Below are 16,914 nucleotides of genomic sequence, written 5' to 3'. Positions count from 1 at the left end.
CAGGTGCAGGGGCTCAAGGACTTGGGCCATCTTCTACTGCTTTCCCAGGCCATGGCAGAGAGCGGTGGCTTTACCTGCTACCCCACAGCACTGGCCCCAGTGAGGATTCTTTTAAAACATTTGTTTATTTTTGTTTAATTGAAAGGTAGAGAGAGACATACACAAATAGAGACAGAGCAAGATCTTCCATCTACTGGTTCACTTCCCAAATGCCTGCCATAGCTAAGGCTGGGCCAAGCTAAAGCCAGGAGCCAGGAACTCAATCCACCTCTCCCACATGGGTGGCAGGGCAAGGACCCAACTACTTGAGCCATCACCTGCTGCCTTCCAAAGTGCGTTAGCAGGAATCTGGAATTGGAAGCAGAGCCAGGACTTGAACCCAGGCACTAGGCACTCCAGTATGGGATGTGAGCATTCCAAGTGGCGTGGTTTTTTTGTTGTGGTTTTAAGATTTATTTATTTCTTTTAATGGAATTACAGAGAGAGAGAGAGAGAATCTTCTATCCACTGGTTACTCCCCCAATGACTGCAATGGCTAGAGCTGGGCCTTGTCACAGCTGGGGCTTGAACTGGTACCCATATGGGATACCAGCACTGCAGGCAGCTGTTTAACCTGCTGTGCCACAGCAGTGGACCCCTATTTTTTTCTTAGATAAGAAAATTATGGTTTGGAAAATTCATAATATATAATTTTAAAGGAAGAGTTTCTTTAATTCTAGATAATTTTTAAAGATTTGTTTATTTATTTGAAAAAGTTATACAGAAAGGAGAGAGAGAGAGCAAGAGAGACACGTCTTCCATCCAGTGGTTCACTCCACATTTGGCCACAAGTGCCAGAGCTGTGCTGGTCCAAAGCCAGGAGCCAGGAGCTTCTTCTGGGTTTCCCATGTGGGTGCAGGGGTGAAGGACTTGGGCCATCTTCCACTGCTTTTCCAGGCCATAGCAGAGAGCTGGATCAGAAGTGGATCAGCCGGGTCTCGAAGTAGTGCCCTTATGGGATGCTGGCACTTCAGGTCAGGGCATTAACCCACTGTGCCACTACGCTGGCCCCTTGAATTCTAGACTTAACATTTGTAAGTTAAATTTTATTTTTATTAAAATGTGAACAAACAAGTTCTGGAAACTTTAAAGGAATGTGTTTAGAATAGTAATTTTTTGTCTGAAATTATGGAATGCTTAATAATTATACATATATGTATGCTGATTTATGCTTTCCTGTGACTATTCCTCTAGAACACTAGCAGTGAAACCCTGTCAGTGCTGTATACGGCACCTGTGGAAGAAAACAGGCACTCTGAGAAAGAAGAGTTGAGTCCCTTAAATGACTTGGAGGCCTGTTCACAGACTTCTGCTGAAGTCAGTGAAAAAGAAGACCAGAGGATGCAACTGCCAGATGCTGCAGAGCCTTTTTCAGATACCAATTTAAGGTACAAGTGTGTACATCTGTGTGCTTTTAAAGAGCTTGTGAGGTTAAACTAAGTGTGGCTTCAAAGCAGAACGGATGCACGAGAGTGTCAGTGATTTTCAGATAGTTTTAGAAATCTTGGGAGAGGGAAGTGTGACCAATCTGGTAATGCATTGTAAGCGTTACCAGTATATACGGAACTGTATATAGCACTTACTCCTAAGTCAATACAGGTTTGACAGACCAGTCTCTTCTTTGGGCAAAAACGATGTAATTCCTAGGCTTATACCTGGATTGTAACTCATGTTTTTCAAAATATACCAAATAGTTCTGTTTACTTTTCTGTTAAAAATTAGAATTTAATGTTTACTGCAAATCTCTAAGGTTGTCAAAGACTCTGCTCCCACTGCCTCTTCAGTTCATTCTAATGTTTGGTAATTCTTGTTCCAAAAGCATATCTCTTCCTCAAGAACAGAAGCCACAAGAAGTTAAACCTGCAACTTTTGTGAGAAGTCGATTTAAAAGACCGAAACCAAATTTAGCAAGAGCAGCTTTAAAGAGAGAGACTATAGAAGCAGGAAAATATGCACCTGGAAAGAAATCAGAAACTGATAAAATGGAGACTGTTGTAGTACAACAGGGCAGTGAACAAGCTAATACTCTCCCTTCCCAACAAGTGAGTAGTATTTAAATGGAGCGTGTGCATGTGCATGTGCATGTGCGTGTGTGTGTATGTGACTAATTACTGTGGTCAACAAAAAAAGCCCCTGGATTAAATTTCATCAAATAATTTTTTATCTGGTGTGGTAGTTATTCCAGGGCATATTGTGCCTCCTTGTTCCTCAGAGTTTGTGTGAGTCTCGAATGTCTGATCACAGACAAGTGTGTTGTGGGAAGGTCTAAGCTATACTTCAAGTCTTGGCTTGTGTGACCATAGCTAAAGGAGACAATAAGTATATTTCATTCTATTGTGGAGGCAAAATGCAAAGTTTTATATGAGTTAAAGTAAGTATATTCTTCGTTAACTTGGTCCATAGCAGATTAAGTTTGTGTGATCCAGAGATGAAATGTTACCACTCATAAATTGAGTGTTTTATACCTAAAAAGTACTTTTTAGAATTAAAATTCTTATTTTATTTCTTAAAATGGCTGTTTTTTACAATGCATCAACATTTTCACTTTTTCTCCTAATTTTATATTTATAAAAGATAAGTTACTTTTTATTATTTTTCTGATTACAAAGATGTCAATTTTGAAAAATACATATATTCCAAAAAATGAGAGTTCTTTATATTGTTTCAGCCCATCCTCCCAGGATAATCATATAGCAATTTGAATATATCTACCCATACTTTTCCAGATAGTTATTTATAAAATAAAAAAACATACAAATATTTCTATTTTACAAAACTGGCATCATTCTTTGCTTTCTGCTTTTTCCCTTAAAACAAAATTGTGAACATCTCTTTGGATTGTTACAAAGAAATTTATCTTCTTTTAAATGACTGTGTACTGTTGCGTTGTAAAGAATTAAGGTTTATTTATTTAATCCTCTACTAATAGATTTGTCTTTCTAGTTTTTCATTTTTGATTTCTTTTCTCTGTTTTCTGTTTGGTGTTTTAAATTGTCACAGTTGTATTTACATTTCTAAGTACTTGTTTGAGAGTTTTTATAAATAAAGATTTTATTTATTTATTTGAAAGGCAGAATAACAGGGAGAGAGAGGTTTTCCATCTGCTGGTGCACTTCTCAAATACCTACAACAGCTGGGGCTGGGCCAGGCTGAAGCTGGGAGCCAGGAACTCTATTGGGGTCTCCCACATGGGTGGCAGGGACCCACATCCTTGGACTATCATTCTCTGTCTTCCAGAGGCATGAGCAGGAAGCTGTCTCAGAGGCACAGAGTATCCTGGACTGGAACCAAGCACTCCTGCCATATGGGATGCACACATCCAAAGTAGCAGCTTAACCTGTTGTGCTACAACTCCTGCCCCTGTTTGAGTATTTTAGAAAACAAATTTATAGACATGGAAATGCTGGGATTTTTAAAATTTTGGTAGATACTGTTGTCTTCTACAAAGAGTAGATCAATCAATTTATTCTACTAATAGTAGATGAAAGTTTTTATTTCCTTATTCTTTCACCAACCGTGGATGAATTTTTTTTCCTGCATTCTAGGCTGTGGCTTCCCTTATGCCATCAAGAGGAAAAGAAGAATCAGATGGAAAAGAAAAGGAGGACACTGTGATGCTGCCGTGTACACAAACTGAAAAGGACCTGTTACCTTCAGGTTCTTATGAACCTGAAGAGAAGTCTCAGTCAGCAGAAACCCAAGAAGATGATGTGGCTCTTTCCAGTGGGTAAGCCATGCTATTTCTTTGAAAATCTTTTTCATATTATTAAAACATACTAATATATTTAAAATGTGAATATAAATAACACTTGCTTTATTTTTATTGATGTGTCAGACATAGAAAATCAAATTGTGTTCTAAACTTTTTAATGCTTGCCGGCTTATTTCATTATGAGTTGTGTTAGATCTTACACAGAGCAATTCATTCATAATATATATATATATATTTAAGGTCTATATTTCTTTTAAAAATTGATAAAAATTAATAACATTTATATATTGCTTTAATCATTTTGAAATATATAGTCCAGCGGCATTACATATCATCTTCATTGTTGTTTAGTTATTACCACCATCTGACTCTGGAACTTTTTTATCTTTGCAAACTGAAATTCTATATCCATTCAATGTGAACTCTGCATTCTTTACTGCTTTCAGTCGCTGGCACCCAACATTCTACTTTCTGTCCCTATAAATTAGTCTACTTTAGGTATATAAAATATGCTATTACCTCTTGAGAATTGAAATAATTATTTTTTATAAAATAAGATATATTTATGGAAAGTTTATTAGAGGAAATTTACATTTTATATTTCATTCCAGTTCTCAACTTTTTAATCGTTAAGCATCCTCTCTCTCTACTTTTCTAGAACTCAGAATAAAAATGCCTTTCAACAAGAAATGAAGGAAAGTGTTATCCAAACTGTTCAACCAATAAGGGGCCGACTTCAGAGACCCAGACCAAATTTAAGAAAGGCTGGACAAAGACAAATAGAAAAAAGTGAAGCCAAAAGTGTAAATCAGGAAGAAAGAGCAGTACTACAAAATGATGAAGCTAATGAGAAATCCCTTACTGTGGTGAGTTGTATTAAAATCTCAAGTGATAGCTCATACTTGACTTAAAGTCATCTGACTCTTATTCTACTCAGTGAATATATAATACATCCAATTTTGTTTCAGATTTGCTGTTCTGGCTTTTAAGTGCAAATAGATCTTGTTTTCTTAACTATTGAAGTTATTCATTATGAAATGTTCAATCACTTAAAATACTATAATAAACACCCCTCAAATCTACCCACCCTGAGATAACCACTGAAAATCTATTTTTATTTATTTATTTATTTTTTGACAGGCAGAGTGGACAGTGAGAGAGAGAGAGAGAGAGAGAAAGGTCTTCCTTTGCCGTTGGTTCACCCTCCAATGGCCGCTGCAGCCGGTGCGCTGCTGCCGGCGCACTGCGCCTATCCGAAGGCAGGAGCCAGGTACTTATCCTGGTCTCTCATGGGGTGCAGGGCCCAAGCACTTGGGCCATCCTCCACTGCCCTCCTGGGCCACAGCAGAGAGCTGGCCTGGAAGAGGGGCAACTGGGACAGAATCTGGTGTCCCGACCGGGAGTAGAACCCAGTGTACCGGCGCCGCAAGGCGGAGGATTAGCCTACTGAGCTGTGGCGCCGGCCATGAAAATCTTTTGACATATCTTACTGGATCTGTGTCTGCACACACATGTGTATACTTACGTGGAGTTAAATAAGAAAATTGTGTCTGTGTTACTGTATAACTTTCTGTCATTCATTTAATACTATGTTAAATGGTTTTTGGTGTTAAGAAATTTGGAGGTACATACTTTTTTCTGTGTAACATGATACTTTGAATGAATGACAGTGTATCAGTTTCTTATTGATGAATTTTTTTCATAGTAGTCCATGTTCGTAGTCCAAGTTGTGTAGAGCTTAAACATGTCTGTTTCAGGGGCAGGCATCTATCTTAGTGATTAACACACTTACATTCCATATTGAAGTGTCTGGGTTTGTTTCCCAGCTCTTACTCCTGATTACACAGCTTTCCTGTTAATGGAGGCAATGGTGATTACTTGACTAATCGGGCTCCTACCCATATTGGAGACCTGAAATCAGTTCCTGGCCCTTGGCTTTAGCCTTGCCCAGCCCAGCCCCAGCCTGGCTCCAGCAGGCATTTGAAGGGGTAAACCAGTGAATGGGGAGCTCTCTCTCTTGCTTTCTCTCCCCTGACACACACTCTGTCCTCTCTCTCCCTCTCTCTTCTCTGCCTCTCAGAAAAATGATTTTTTAAATATCCATTTCAGCTAGTTTTTTTTTTTCTGTGCTTTTCTCTATCAGAGCAAAATCTAGATTTAAAGTGTTTATAATCTGTATTTGATCTAAAACTTTTTTAAAAAAAACAAAAAGCAATAAACTGTTTAAATTTTTTGTTTTGCAATGGATGACTTGTAGCTTTTAAAGCACTGTATAAACATATTACTGCAGTACTCTGCAACTTTCTCATGCAAGTAGCTAATCTTGTTTTGGCAGCAGAACATGAGCATTGAATACTCAGTTTGGTTCTTAATTTAAAAAATTAAATGTCTTTCTTAGTGATTAAAGAATCTTGGGAAGTATATACTCTGCTGTTAAAATGTGGTGGGTTTGTCATGCATTGGTTTACACTCCCACTTGGGAGGACCCGTTTGAGTCCTGGCTGCTCTGCTTCTGATCCAGCTTCCTGCTAATGCATCCTGGGAAGCAGCAGATGATGGCTCAAGTACCTGGGCCCCTACCACCTCATAGGAGACTTGATGAAGTCCCAGGCTTCTGATTTCGGCCTGGCCTGGCCTTGGCTGTTATAGGAATTGGGGAATAAAGCAGCAGATGGACGATCTCTCGCTGTTGTTCTTGCTGTTGCCCTCACTCTGCCTTTCTTTAAAAAAAAAAAAAAAAGACTTAAACTAACATAGTTTTTTGTCTTTCTAGCAAAATTCACAAATTGGAACTGAAATCGAAGTTGTGTCCTCCAAAGTTTCAGAATGCAGAATTTATGAAAATGAAAGTCACGATGTGGTTCTTGTAGAAAACGTTCATGTTAACAAAATAAATGTTTTAGATGAAAAGATGAGGTGAGTTTGCTATTAATGAGAAAAACACAAAACTTTTCAAGGATAAAGGTTGAAATTTTGCATAATTAATTTTATATAACTTCATATCTTGAAATGTTATGAAAGGATAAATTGATAATTATTAAACTATTTTAAATTTGCTCTTCACATATTGTAAGAATTGCATGAATATTGTTTTCTTAATTTTTACTTTCTCTGCAAAGTTTGGCAGAAAATTCTCATTTTTGGTGTTAAGGCTTAACTTTTATAGTAGACAAGATTCTTAAATTCTTTATATCTCCTATAGAAATGTGTAATGTACTGAATAGAATTCATAAATAGGAAGTGCTGTGAACCCCTTACTGCAGTGTAGTCAGAGGTAACTACATTAGAGCCAGCTGGTAAGAACAGTGTCTTGTAAATAAGATGCACTAGTTCAGAGATGAAATTTTCTCGTTATTTGTTATTTGCAGTCTGCTTGCATATTACTTGTATTAAAGCAGAATGTGTCAGTTTCTGTAGTGAAAACACCTCTTCTTTCTGTAAGTAGCTCATGGTCCATCTAATTTACTATATTATCTTTGTCACTGGGACATGTTTTAATGAAGTATTTATTAATATTCCTCCAGGATACCTTCACCTGTGAATTTACTTTGAATATTCCATCTCCCTCTAGTTACGTAGAAAGGCCTTGGTTTTTTGGGGAAGTGCAGAAGACATGTTATTAATATTCTTCACCTTCTGTACTTAGGTGAAGCCATAGAACTTATCTGAAAATGTCATCTTCTTTTATATGTCTTTAAACAGTTTGCTTTCATTTAGACAGGTTTCTTATGTGAACTTTTAATTATTTATTTAGAGAGGAAGAGAGAGTGCTCCCATCTCTTTGTTCATTCCCTAAATGCTTACAGCGGTCAGCACTAAGCTGGGCCAAAGCATGGAACTCAACCCAGGTATCCCACGTGGGTGGCAGGGATGCAAGTACTTGAGGCCATCATCTGCCATCTCCAAGGCTGTGCATTGGTGGGAATGAAGCTGGGACCTGAACTCAACACTTTGGGATATATGTATCCTAACCAGACTGCCCCTAGTATGGGTTTTTTTGCATTTCCTTTTTTGCTTTCTCTTGAAAAGCCTTTTGATATGGTTTTCATTTTAGGATTAACACCAGTTTTTACTTTATATTAATTTCATGCTCCTTTACTGAGCCACTCATTTTTAAAAGCTGAATGTTTAAATGATTGATGTTTAGAATTGTTTTTCACAAAAATTCATTATATATGTGCTTGTATTATGATTATAATTATTACAAATACTGTATTGGACTAGTTTGATCATATGTAGTAATCGTGTGTGACAGTGATTCTACGGAACATTTTCCCCCAAATTAAAGATGAACCTGTGAGTTAGACTTGTGACACAGTGATTAAGACACTGGGTAGAGCCGGCGCCGTGGCTCAATAGGCTAATCCTCCACCTTGCGGCGCCGGCACACCGGGTTCTAGTCCCGGTTGGGGTGCCGGATTCTGTCCCGGTTGCCCCTCTTCCAGGCCAGCTCTCTGCTATGGCCAGGGAGTGCAGTGGAGGATGGCCCAGGTGCTTGGGCCCTGCACCCCATGGGAGACCAGGAAAAGCACCTGGCTCCTGGCTCCTGCCATCGGATCAGCGCGGTGCGCCGGCTGCAGCGGCGGCCATTGGAGGGTGAACCAACGGCAAAGGAAGACCTTTCTCTCTCTCTCTCTCTCTCTCTCACTGTCCACTCTGCCTGTCAAAAATAAAAAAAAAAAAAAAAAAAAAAAAAAAAAAAAAAAAGACACTGGGTAGGATCTCTACTTCCTGTGTTAGAGTGCTTGAGTTTGAGTCCTGGCTCTGTTTCCTGCTAACATACGCTGTGGGGAGAGCACATGATCGCTTAGATGATTGGGGCCCTGTCACCCACACGGGAGACTGGGCTTCTGCGTTGTGGCTCTGAGTTCTGGGCTCCTGGCTTTGGTCTGGCCCAGCTCAGCTATTGTGGGCATTTGGGAAGTGAGCAGTTGGAAGAGCTCTCTCTCTCTTTGTGTCTGTCTCTGCGTATTTCTTGTGTCTCTCTGCCTTTCAAATAAAATGAGAAATGAATAAAAAATTTTGTTTTGAATCTGTTTTAAGAAAAGAACAAGGCTATTTACATCTTTTAAAAAACATTTTATTTTTTCTTTATTTGAGAGGCAGAGAGACAGATGGATTGAGAGAGCTTTTCCTCTGGTTCACTACCTGTCTGCAGTGGCCAGCATGGGCTGGGCTGAAGTTAGGAGCTGGGAACTATATCCATGTCTCTCTTGCGGGTGGCAAGGACCCCCAACTACTTGAGCCATCTCCTGAGGCCTGCAATGATCTGCAACTTGGAATTGATCCCAGGCTCTGTGATGTGAGACACAGGCTTCTTAACCAGCATGTAAAATGCCAGCCAAATACCTGCCCCCTGGGCTTCCATGCATAATCTCTTGCCTTTTTGGTCTTAGAGAATTACAGATTTTTGTCACTATAAAGAACTTTATTCATTCACTCAACACTTTATTTACAATTTTTTAAAAAAATTATTATTTTTTTAAAGATTTAATGTATTTATTTGACAGAGTTACAGACAGTGAGAGAGAGAAACAGAGAGAAAGGTCTTCCCTCCATTGGTTCACTCTCCAAATGGCTGCAATGGCCGGAGCTGCGCTGATCCGAAGCCAAGAGCCAGGAGCCGCCTCCTGGTCTCCCATGTGGGTGCAGGGGCCCAGGGACCTGGGCCATCCTCCACTGCCATAGCAGAGATACTGGATGGGAAGAGGAGCAGCTGGGACTAGAACCAGCGCCCATATGGGATGCCAGCACCGCAGGCTACCGCGCTGGCCCCTAAAAAAGTTATTTTAAAGGCAGAGAGAGAGAGAGAGAGAGAGAGACACAGAGAGCTCCCATCTGCTGGTTCACTCCCCAAATGCTCACAACAGCCAGGGCTGGGCTAGGTCAAAACCAGGAGCCAGGAACTCAGTCTGGGTCTCTCACTTGGGTGGCAGGAGCCCAACCATTTGAACCATCACCTGCTGCCTCAGAATGTGTATTATCAGGAAACTTGAATTGGAAACGGAACTGGGACTCAAACTCAGGCCAATTTTGCCCCTAAATAGTCTTTTTTAAAAACTTTTATTTAATAAATATAAATTTTGAAAGTATACCTTTTGGATTATAGCAGCTTCCCCTGCCCCCATAATCTCCCTCCCACCTGCAACCATCCTATCTCCCACTCTAGAGTCTTATACATTGATTTATTCATAGTGTCCTTTATGTCTGTTGTTTTAGGTGCTGTTAATATAAGACTGAACAAGGCAAAACATCTTGCCATTGTGAGGATTATATTGTAATTTGGAGAACAGAATATAAATGAAAAATAGGTTGAATAGAAAAGAAATAAACTAGTAGAGAAAAATTAAGCAGACTTGAGGGGGGAGGGAGTGTCATGATTGGTTCAATTTTTAATTAGCATTGCCCAGAGAATGCTTTATTGAAAGGGTGCCACTAGAGAGAAAACCTAAAAGAAATGAAGGAGCAGGTCAAGGGGATATTTGGGAAGAAGGAACAGCAATTCAAAAACAGCAAGGCAAGAGTATGCCTGGCATGATCGAGGAGCAATAAAGAGGCCGGGTTGGAACCAGATTAAACAGAGGAAGAGGAGTAGATGTGTGAGAGGTGGAGAGGATGGATTCTGTAGAGCCGTTGTGAAGAGTTTATTAGATCAGCCTGTCACTTGATATGACAGGTCATTTTTTTTTTTTGAAGATTTATTTATTTATTTGAAAGAGTTACAGAGAGGCAGAGAGAGAGAGAAAGTCTTCCATCCACTGGTTCACTCCCCAAACGGCTGCAATGACTGGAGTTGGGCCAATCCAAAGCCAGGAGTCAGGAGCTTCTTCCAGGTCTCTCACATGGGTGCAGGGGCCCAAGCACTTGGGCCATCTTCCACTGCTTTCCCAGTCCATAACAGAGAGCTGGATTGGAAGTAGAGCAGCTGGGACTTGAACTGGCACCCATATGGGATGCTTGTACTGTAGGCGGCTGCTTTACCTGCTACACCACAGTGCCAGCCTCAGGATTTTTGAGTTTTACTCTAAGTGGGACTTCAAACTAGAGGGACCTTCAAGGTCAGCCTCTCCTATTTTTTTTTTTTTTTTTTTTTTTGACAGGTAGAGTTAGACAGAGAGAAAGATCTTCCTTCCGTTGGTTCACCACCCCCCAAATGGCTGCTACGGCCGGCACACTGCGCTGATCCAATGGCAGGAGCCAGGAGCCAGGTGCTTTTCCTGGTCTCCCATGGGGTGCAGGGCCCAAGCACCTGGGCCATCCTCCACTGCACTCCCTGGCCACAGCAGAGGGCTGGCCTGGAAGAGGGGCAACCGGGACAGAATCCAGTGCCCCAACTGGCACTAGCACCCGGGGTGCCGGTGCCGCAGGTGGAGGATTAGCATAGTGAGCCGCGGCACCGGCCTCTCCTAGTGATTTAATTTATATTCAGCTCAATAGACCTAGAAGATTTTGAGAAAATGATTTTTTTTTTTTTTTTTTTTTTTTTTTGGACAAGCAAAGTGGACAGTGAGAGAGAGAGACAGAGAGAAAGGTCTTCCTCCGCAGGCGGAGGATTAGCATAGTGAGCCACAGTGCCGGCCGAGAAAATGATTTCTTAAAGTTACATTGGCAGTTTAGTTATTAAACTTCAGTTTTCAGGATTGATGACTTTCAAACTAGGAAATTCCTGAGTTACACAGCCAGGGTTTCCTAGAAGAAGCTTTTGTTTTATGCTCAGCCTTTGTATTTCTTAATAAGAAAGATTTAACTTTTAAACTTCCTGTGTGGAAATCCATCCCTACCCTGCTTTTTAACCATTTTTAATTCATCAAGTTTATTCCTGTTGTCAGCTGTACCATGACTGAGAGTATCAGTCTCTGTATGCTTTTAAAATTAGCTTATTCTTTTTTTTTTTAAGATTTATTTATTTATTTGAAAGTCAGAGTTACACAGAGAGGGAGAGGCAGAGAGAGAGAGAGAGGGAGAGGTCTTCCATCCGCTGGTTCATTCCCCAATTGGCCTCAATGGCTGGAGCTGTGCTGATCCGAAGCCAGGAGCTTCTTCCGGGTCTCCCATGCAGGTTCAGGGGCCCCAGGACTTGGGCCATCTTGTACTGCTTTCCCAGGCTATAAGCAGAGAGCTTGATGGAAGTGGAGCAGCCGGGTCTTGAACCGGCGCCCATATGGGATGCCGGCACTGCAGGCAGCGGCTTTACCCGCTACACCACAGCGCTGGCCCAAAATTAACTTATTCTTATGTCCTGGCATTTTGTTGTCCCTTTTGACCTCAGTTGCCCCTTGGGCTTATGTGTATATTTTATTCTTAAATACCTTTGCAGAATCACACTTGATTGTAAACATCTTGTCGTTAAATTAAATTTGTTTCTCAAATACATTAACCTATGCTGCAATGTGTTAGCCAACATTGTAACCTTGTTAGAAATTCCTGTGAATTTTCTTGGTATTTCACTGCCAACTACTTTTCTCTTTTAGGTAATTTATTTTAAAACATTATATAAGGTGAATTTTTAATGCAGATTTTTCAGCTAACTCATGATAGATACTTATAAATCCTTTCTTAGAAATATTCGAGCTTATATTAGTTTTTAAATGTCCTATTTCAGCTCCTTGCCAATTATTAAAATATTTTCCAGGATACCTTAAGATGGGTTTCCTTGGAAGGTGTGGCAACTCTATTAGATATTAGAACATTGTCTTCATCTGATTTGGCAGATGCAGAATTGAAAACCTTATGGCATTGGGCCGGCACCTCGGCTCACTAGCCTAATCCTCCACCTTGCGGCGCCGGCACACTGGGTTCTAGTCCCGGTCGGGGCGCCGGATTCTGTCCCGGTTGCCCTTCTTCCAGGCCAGCTCTCTGCTGTGGCCAGGGAGTGCAGTGGAGGATGGCCCAAGTGCTTGGGCCCTGCACCCACATGGGAGACCAGGATAAGTACCTGGCTCCTGCCATCGGATCAGTGCGGTGTGCCAGCCGCAGCGCGCTGGCCGCGGCGGCCATTGGAGGGTGAACCAACAGCAAAAAGGAAGACCTTTCTCTGTCTCTCTCACTGTCCACTCTGCCTATCAAAAATAAAAAAAAAAAAAAAAAGAAAAGAAAGAAAACCTTATGGCATTGGCTGTCAGTAAATCTGTGAGTTTTCAGGTGGGTGCTGGGAGAATGGGTTTGTCTAAAGGCTGCTCCAGAGCCAGGACAGGTTGTGACGACCGGGAATTCATGTTTTGGAGTCCAGTTAAAGGCATTTGTTTAAAGTGCTGCTATGAAATACATCTTTAGCTACTAGCATTTTGAAGATGTCTAGTTATTTTTCTGAAGATTACTTAAAGTAGCATGAAACTACACACTGAGTCAGTGACTGAAAGTTAAAAAAAAAGTTAATATTATTTTATCATTTTTCCCTAGACTCTGTAGAAAATGGAAGCTATAAAAGCTTTTATATTCCTCCTTTCATATCAGCACTGTGTGGCTTCATTTTACATGCTTGGTTTTATAGCCAATTTATATATAGTCATTTGAACATAGAATTGGTTTGTATCCAGAACTATTTGATTTAACAGCTGCTGCATTAACAAGGAATTTTGATTTTTGTTCTTCAACATGATTTGTACTTCATTCTAGACATGAAAATAAGCCATATGTTCCTAGTCCTGCACAATTGATAAGAGGGAAATTCCAAAAGGCTAAGCCAAATTTGGGAACAGCACATGGTAAGAAAGAGGAACCAGATATAGAAAAAGGCACAGCAGATCAGAGCGAGGCAAGCAAACCAGAAGATAATATACTGCAGCCTGGAGATTCTGACACTCAGCTCCTTCTAAAAGTAAGCTTGAAAAAAAATTGTTGTTTGTCAGTGATCATGAAGGATCATGAAGGAAAGTGTTAGTAAAATACAGTTTTGACTTTGTACTATTTTCATGAAAAGGGAATGATTTTATAGTACTATAAGAATTTAGAAATTCATCATTTGTGTGTGTGTTAAAGCTTAGTGTTTTGGGTCAAACCACCACACCACATTTACACAGATTGTTTCCATAGTAATGTTAGCTATTTCTTCTTAAATTTGAGGAAAAAGCTGAGTTTCTGACGTCTCTGGAGGTTTCACCAAGAAAAGATGGTGTAGGTGCTGAGGAGTCTGGTTTGGCTGAAAAAGATGCTCAGTTAGAAGAAGTTGGACCATCAGGAAATGTCGAAGAGGAAACTGTAGGCGATGAATCTCAGTCTCCCATTGTTGAGAATCAGTATCTCAGTAAACCAAGGTAATGTTTCCTTTAACAAATACTTTTGATCTAGGAAATAAAAGTTACTTTTTCTTTATAAATGTCTCACTGTAACCTAGTGATAGAGCAGAAAGATAGTTTGTTAACAGAAGTGGGGTGGATTCTATTACTAGCCTATTTCTCTCCCACTTCTCATACTTGTTTACTACAGTCTGCTTGCTTTGTTCCTAAGAGTTTTCTTTCCTAGGTTTACAGGTTTTTTTCGCTCTATTAGGCACGAACAGAACCTGACCAAAGGAGTGTGCACTCACATTACCAAAGTAGTTAGAGTGCTAATTCACATGGGGTTACAACACAAATGAAGGGTATCCTTCTTCCATAGTTTTCAAATAAAGTGGGAAGAAACCTAAATTCTCCAAAACAGCATTCATTGCTCTGATGGATGTTCTGCCTCTTACCTAATTTGTTTCTTCAGTAAAACCACTATCACTTTTTGATCCCATATTCTGTATTTATGGGTTCCATGTTTTTCATCCCTTTTTCTTCTTCTTCTTCTTTTTTTTTTTTTTTTGTTTTTTTGTTTTTTTTTTGTTTTTTTTTTTAAAGATTTTATTTGCTTACTTGAAAGGCAGAGTTACAGAGAGGCAGAGGCAGAGAAAGAGGTCTTGAATTCACTGGTTCACTCCCCAGGTGGCTACAATGGCTGGAGCTGCGCTGATCTGAAGCCAGGAGCCAAGAGCTTTTCCGGGTCTCCCATGTGGGTACAGAGGCCCAAGGACTTGGTCCATCTTGTACCGTTTTCCCAGGCCATGGCAGAGAGCTGTATCGGAAGTGGAGCAGCCGGGACTTGAACTGGCGCCCATATGGGATTTCAGCACTGCAGGCGGTAGCCTTAGCCACTACGCCACAGCACCGGCCCTCATCCCTTTTTCTTCTAACAATTTTCAGTCTTGTGTTAATTTCATCTCCACTTCCATATTTTCCATGTGGAAAAAGACATGGCCCAGAATTAGAAATTCACTGTGAAAAATTTATAATCTGGCAACTAAGCTAGCTAACTCTGATTGAAGTACTAATTTTTAATTAATTCTTTTACTATCTCACAGCATAAGCTTTTAAAAGAATGGGTGGTAAATGTTTTCATTTTAATGGATGCAATTTCACTTTATCAGTTTGGTTTTCATTAAAATTATTCATGGGGCAGGTGTTTGGTGTAGCAGTTAAATCACCACTTGGGATGCCTGCATCCCATATTGGAGTACCTGGTACCAAGTCCTGGCTCTGCTCTTCATTCCAGCTTCCTGTTAATGTGCACCCTGGGAGGCAGCTGGTGATGGCTCAAATAGTTGGGTCTCTCTCACCCACTAGGAAGACCTGGATTGAGTTCTAGGCTCCTGGCTTCAGATTGGCTCAGACCTGGCTGTTGTGAGCATTTGGGGAGCAAATCAGCGGTTGGGAGATCTCATTCTCTATTTCTTTTAAATAAACAAAGTAAATAAATAAAAACATTTAAAGTTATTCTTGTGCATATATGACCATATTGTTATTTTGATTATTTAGCTATCCACAGCTGTTAAAAGAATCAAGTTACTCTAAAATTGCTTCAGATCAAATACCAGCTATCTCTTCTGCCTCTGAATGTAAGATGGGTCATAATAAAAGGAGAATGCGTAGGAAAATCAAGCCAAATGTCACCAAGGGACGTGGATCAAAACGAATTCGGGGTAGGACCTCTAAGAAGGAACCTAGAGCATCCAGGGCCACACTGGTGACTCTTCGGGCTTCCCAGGAAGAAGAGGAGGATGATGCTGAAGATTTTGATTCTTATTTTGAGGAAGAGACCTATCATCTTGCCCCAGAAGAAGTAAACAAAGCTCCAGTGTTTGTGCCTGTTGGTCTCAGGTCTCCTGAACCTGTTTCTGCTCAGATTGAGGAAACAATGGAAGAGGTAGTTTGCTTTTTTGATTCTTTATAAAGCACTTCTATCTTACTGGCTTTTTTCTCCTTTATCTCTTACTTTTTCAATTAGTGATGATTAGGATTTGAAAAATTGCTTCTCCAAATAACTTCTACCAAATATAATTTGTCTGAGGCCTAGTGAATATAGTGAATAGCTTTAAGAATCAGTAGAAGTAGGCTTACGTGGCCTGCTTTGATGACTTAGCCCCTCCAACCCTGGCCCAGCAAGGAATCAGTATAACAATGAATACTAATGACAGAAATCTGTTTATGCTTGTATGTAGAAACTACTTCATCTACTTTGTGATTATTTGTTAGAAAATTTTTGTGGATATTTCCTTTTAATTCTTTTTATAGGCTCGGGCTGAGTTCTGGTGGTTAGAGACAGTAGACAGGAACCCCACCTCACCCCTAACCCCTTTTTTAAACAAACTTGTATTTATTTGAAAGTCTTAGTGAAAGAGAGAGAGAGAGAGAGATCTTCCGTTCACTAATTCACTCCCCAAATGGCCTCAATGGCTGGGGATGTGCTAGACCGAAGCCAGGAGCTAGGAGCTTAATCTGGATCTCTGATGTTGGTGGCAGAGGCCCAAGCACTTGGGCCATCTTGTACTGCTTTTTCCAAGCTATTAGGGAACTGAATCGGAAATGGAGCAGCCAGGACTTGAACTGGCACCTGTATGGGATACTGGTGTCCCAGGTGTGGCTTTACCCGCTATGCCACAGGCTCTGCCCCAGCCCCTAGTTATTTGTTCAACTTAACTGACTTATTTTAGTTTGCATAATATTTTCAAGGTTTATTTGTGTTGTAATGTATTTCAGAATGTCCTTCCATTTTAAGACTGAATAATATTCCAGTGGTATAACTTTTTATTGATTTATTCATCTGTCAGTGGACACTTGGGTAGCTTCTACTTTTTGGCTATTCTAATAATGTTTTGAACATGGTTTATGGATGCTTTTTTAAACCCCTACTTCCAGTTCCTTTGG

General features: G+C 40.3%; 1 protein-coding gene across 10 annotated transcripts in view; it reads left to right on the top strand.

Moving 5' to 3' along the window:
• Positions 1-16,914, top strand: part of BDP1 (BDP1 general transcription factor IIIB subunit) — a 107,235-nt gene that overhangs the window by 52,545 nt on the left and 37,776 nt on the right. For all 10 annotated transcript variants that reach the window (XR_007914355.2, XM_070056571.1, XM_070056568.1 and 7 more), the window contains 8 exons: positions 1,234-1,427; positions 1,859-2,081; positions 3,585-3,766; positions 4,410-4,617; positions 6,525-6,667; positions 13,367-13,568; positions 13,814-14,004; positions 15,526-15,913. Coding sequence is in view for 9 of the 10 variants with exons in the window: in XM_070056571.1 (XP_069912672.1) it covers positions 1,234-1,427; positions 1,859-2,081; positions 3,585-3,766; positions 4,410-4,617; positions 6,525-6,667; positions 13,367-13,568; positions 13,814-14,004; positions 15,526-15,913 (1,731 nt within the window). In the remaining variant the exon portion in view is untranslated. The remainder of the gene's footprint in view (positions 1-1,233; positions 1,428-1,858; positions 2,082-3,584; positions 3,767-4,409; positions 4,618-6,524; positions 6,668-13,366; positions 13,569-13,813; positions 14,005-15,525; positions 15,914-16,914) is intronic.

The sequence above is a fragment of the Oryctolagus cuniculus genome, chromosome 14, assembly GCF_964237555.1.
Source record: "Oryctolagus cuniculus chromosome 14, mOryCun1.1, whole genome shotgun sequence".
NCBI lineage: Eukaryota > Metazoa > Chordata > Mammalia > Lagomorpha > Leporidae > Oryctolagus > Oryctolagus cuniculus.
This window is presented reverse-complemented; position numbering and strand designations above follow the sequence as displayed.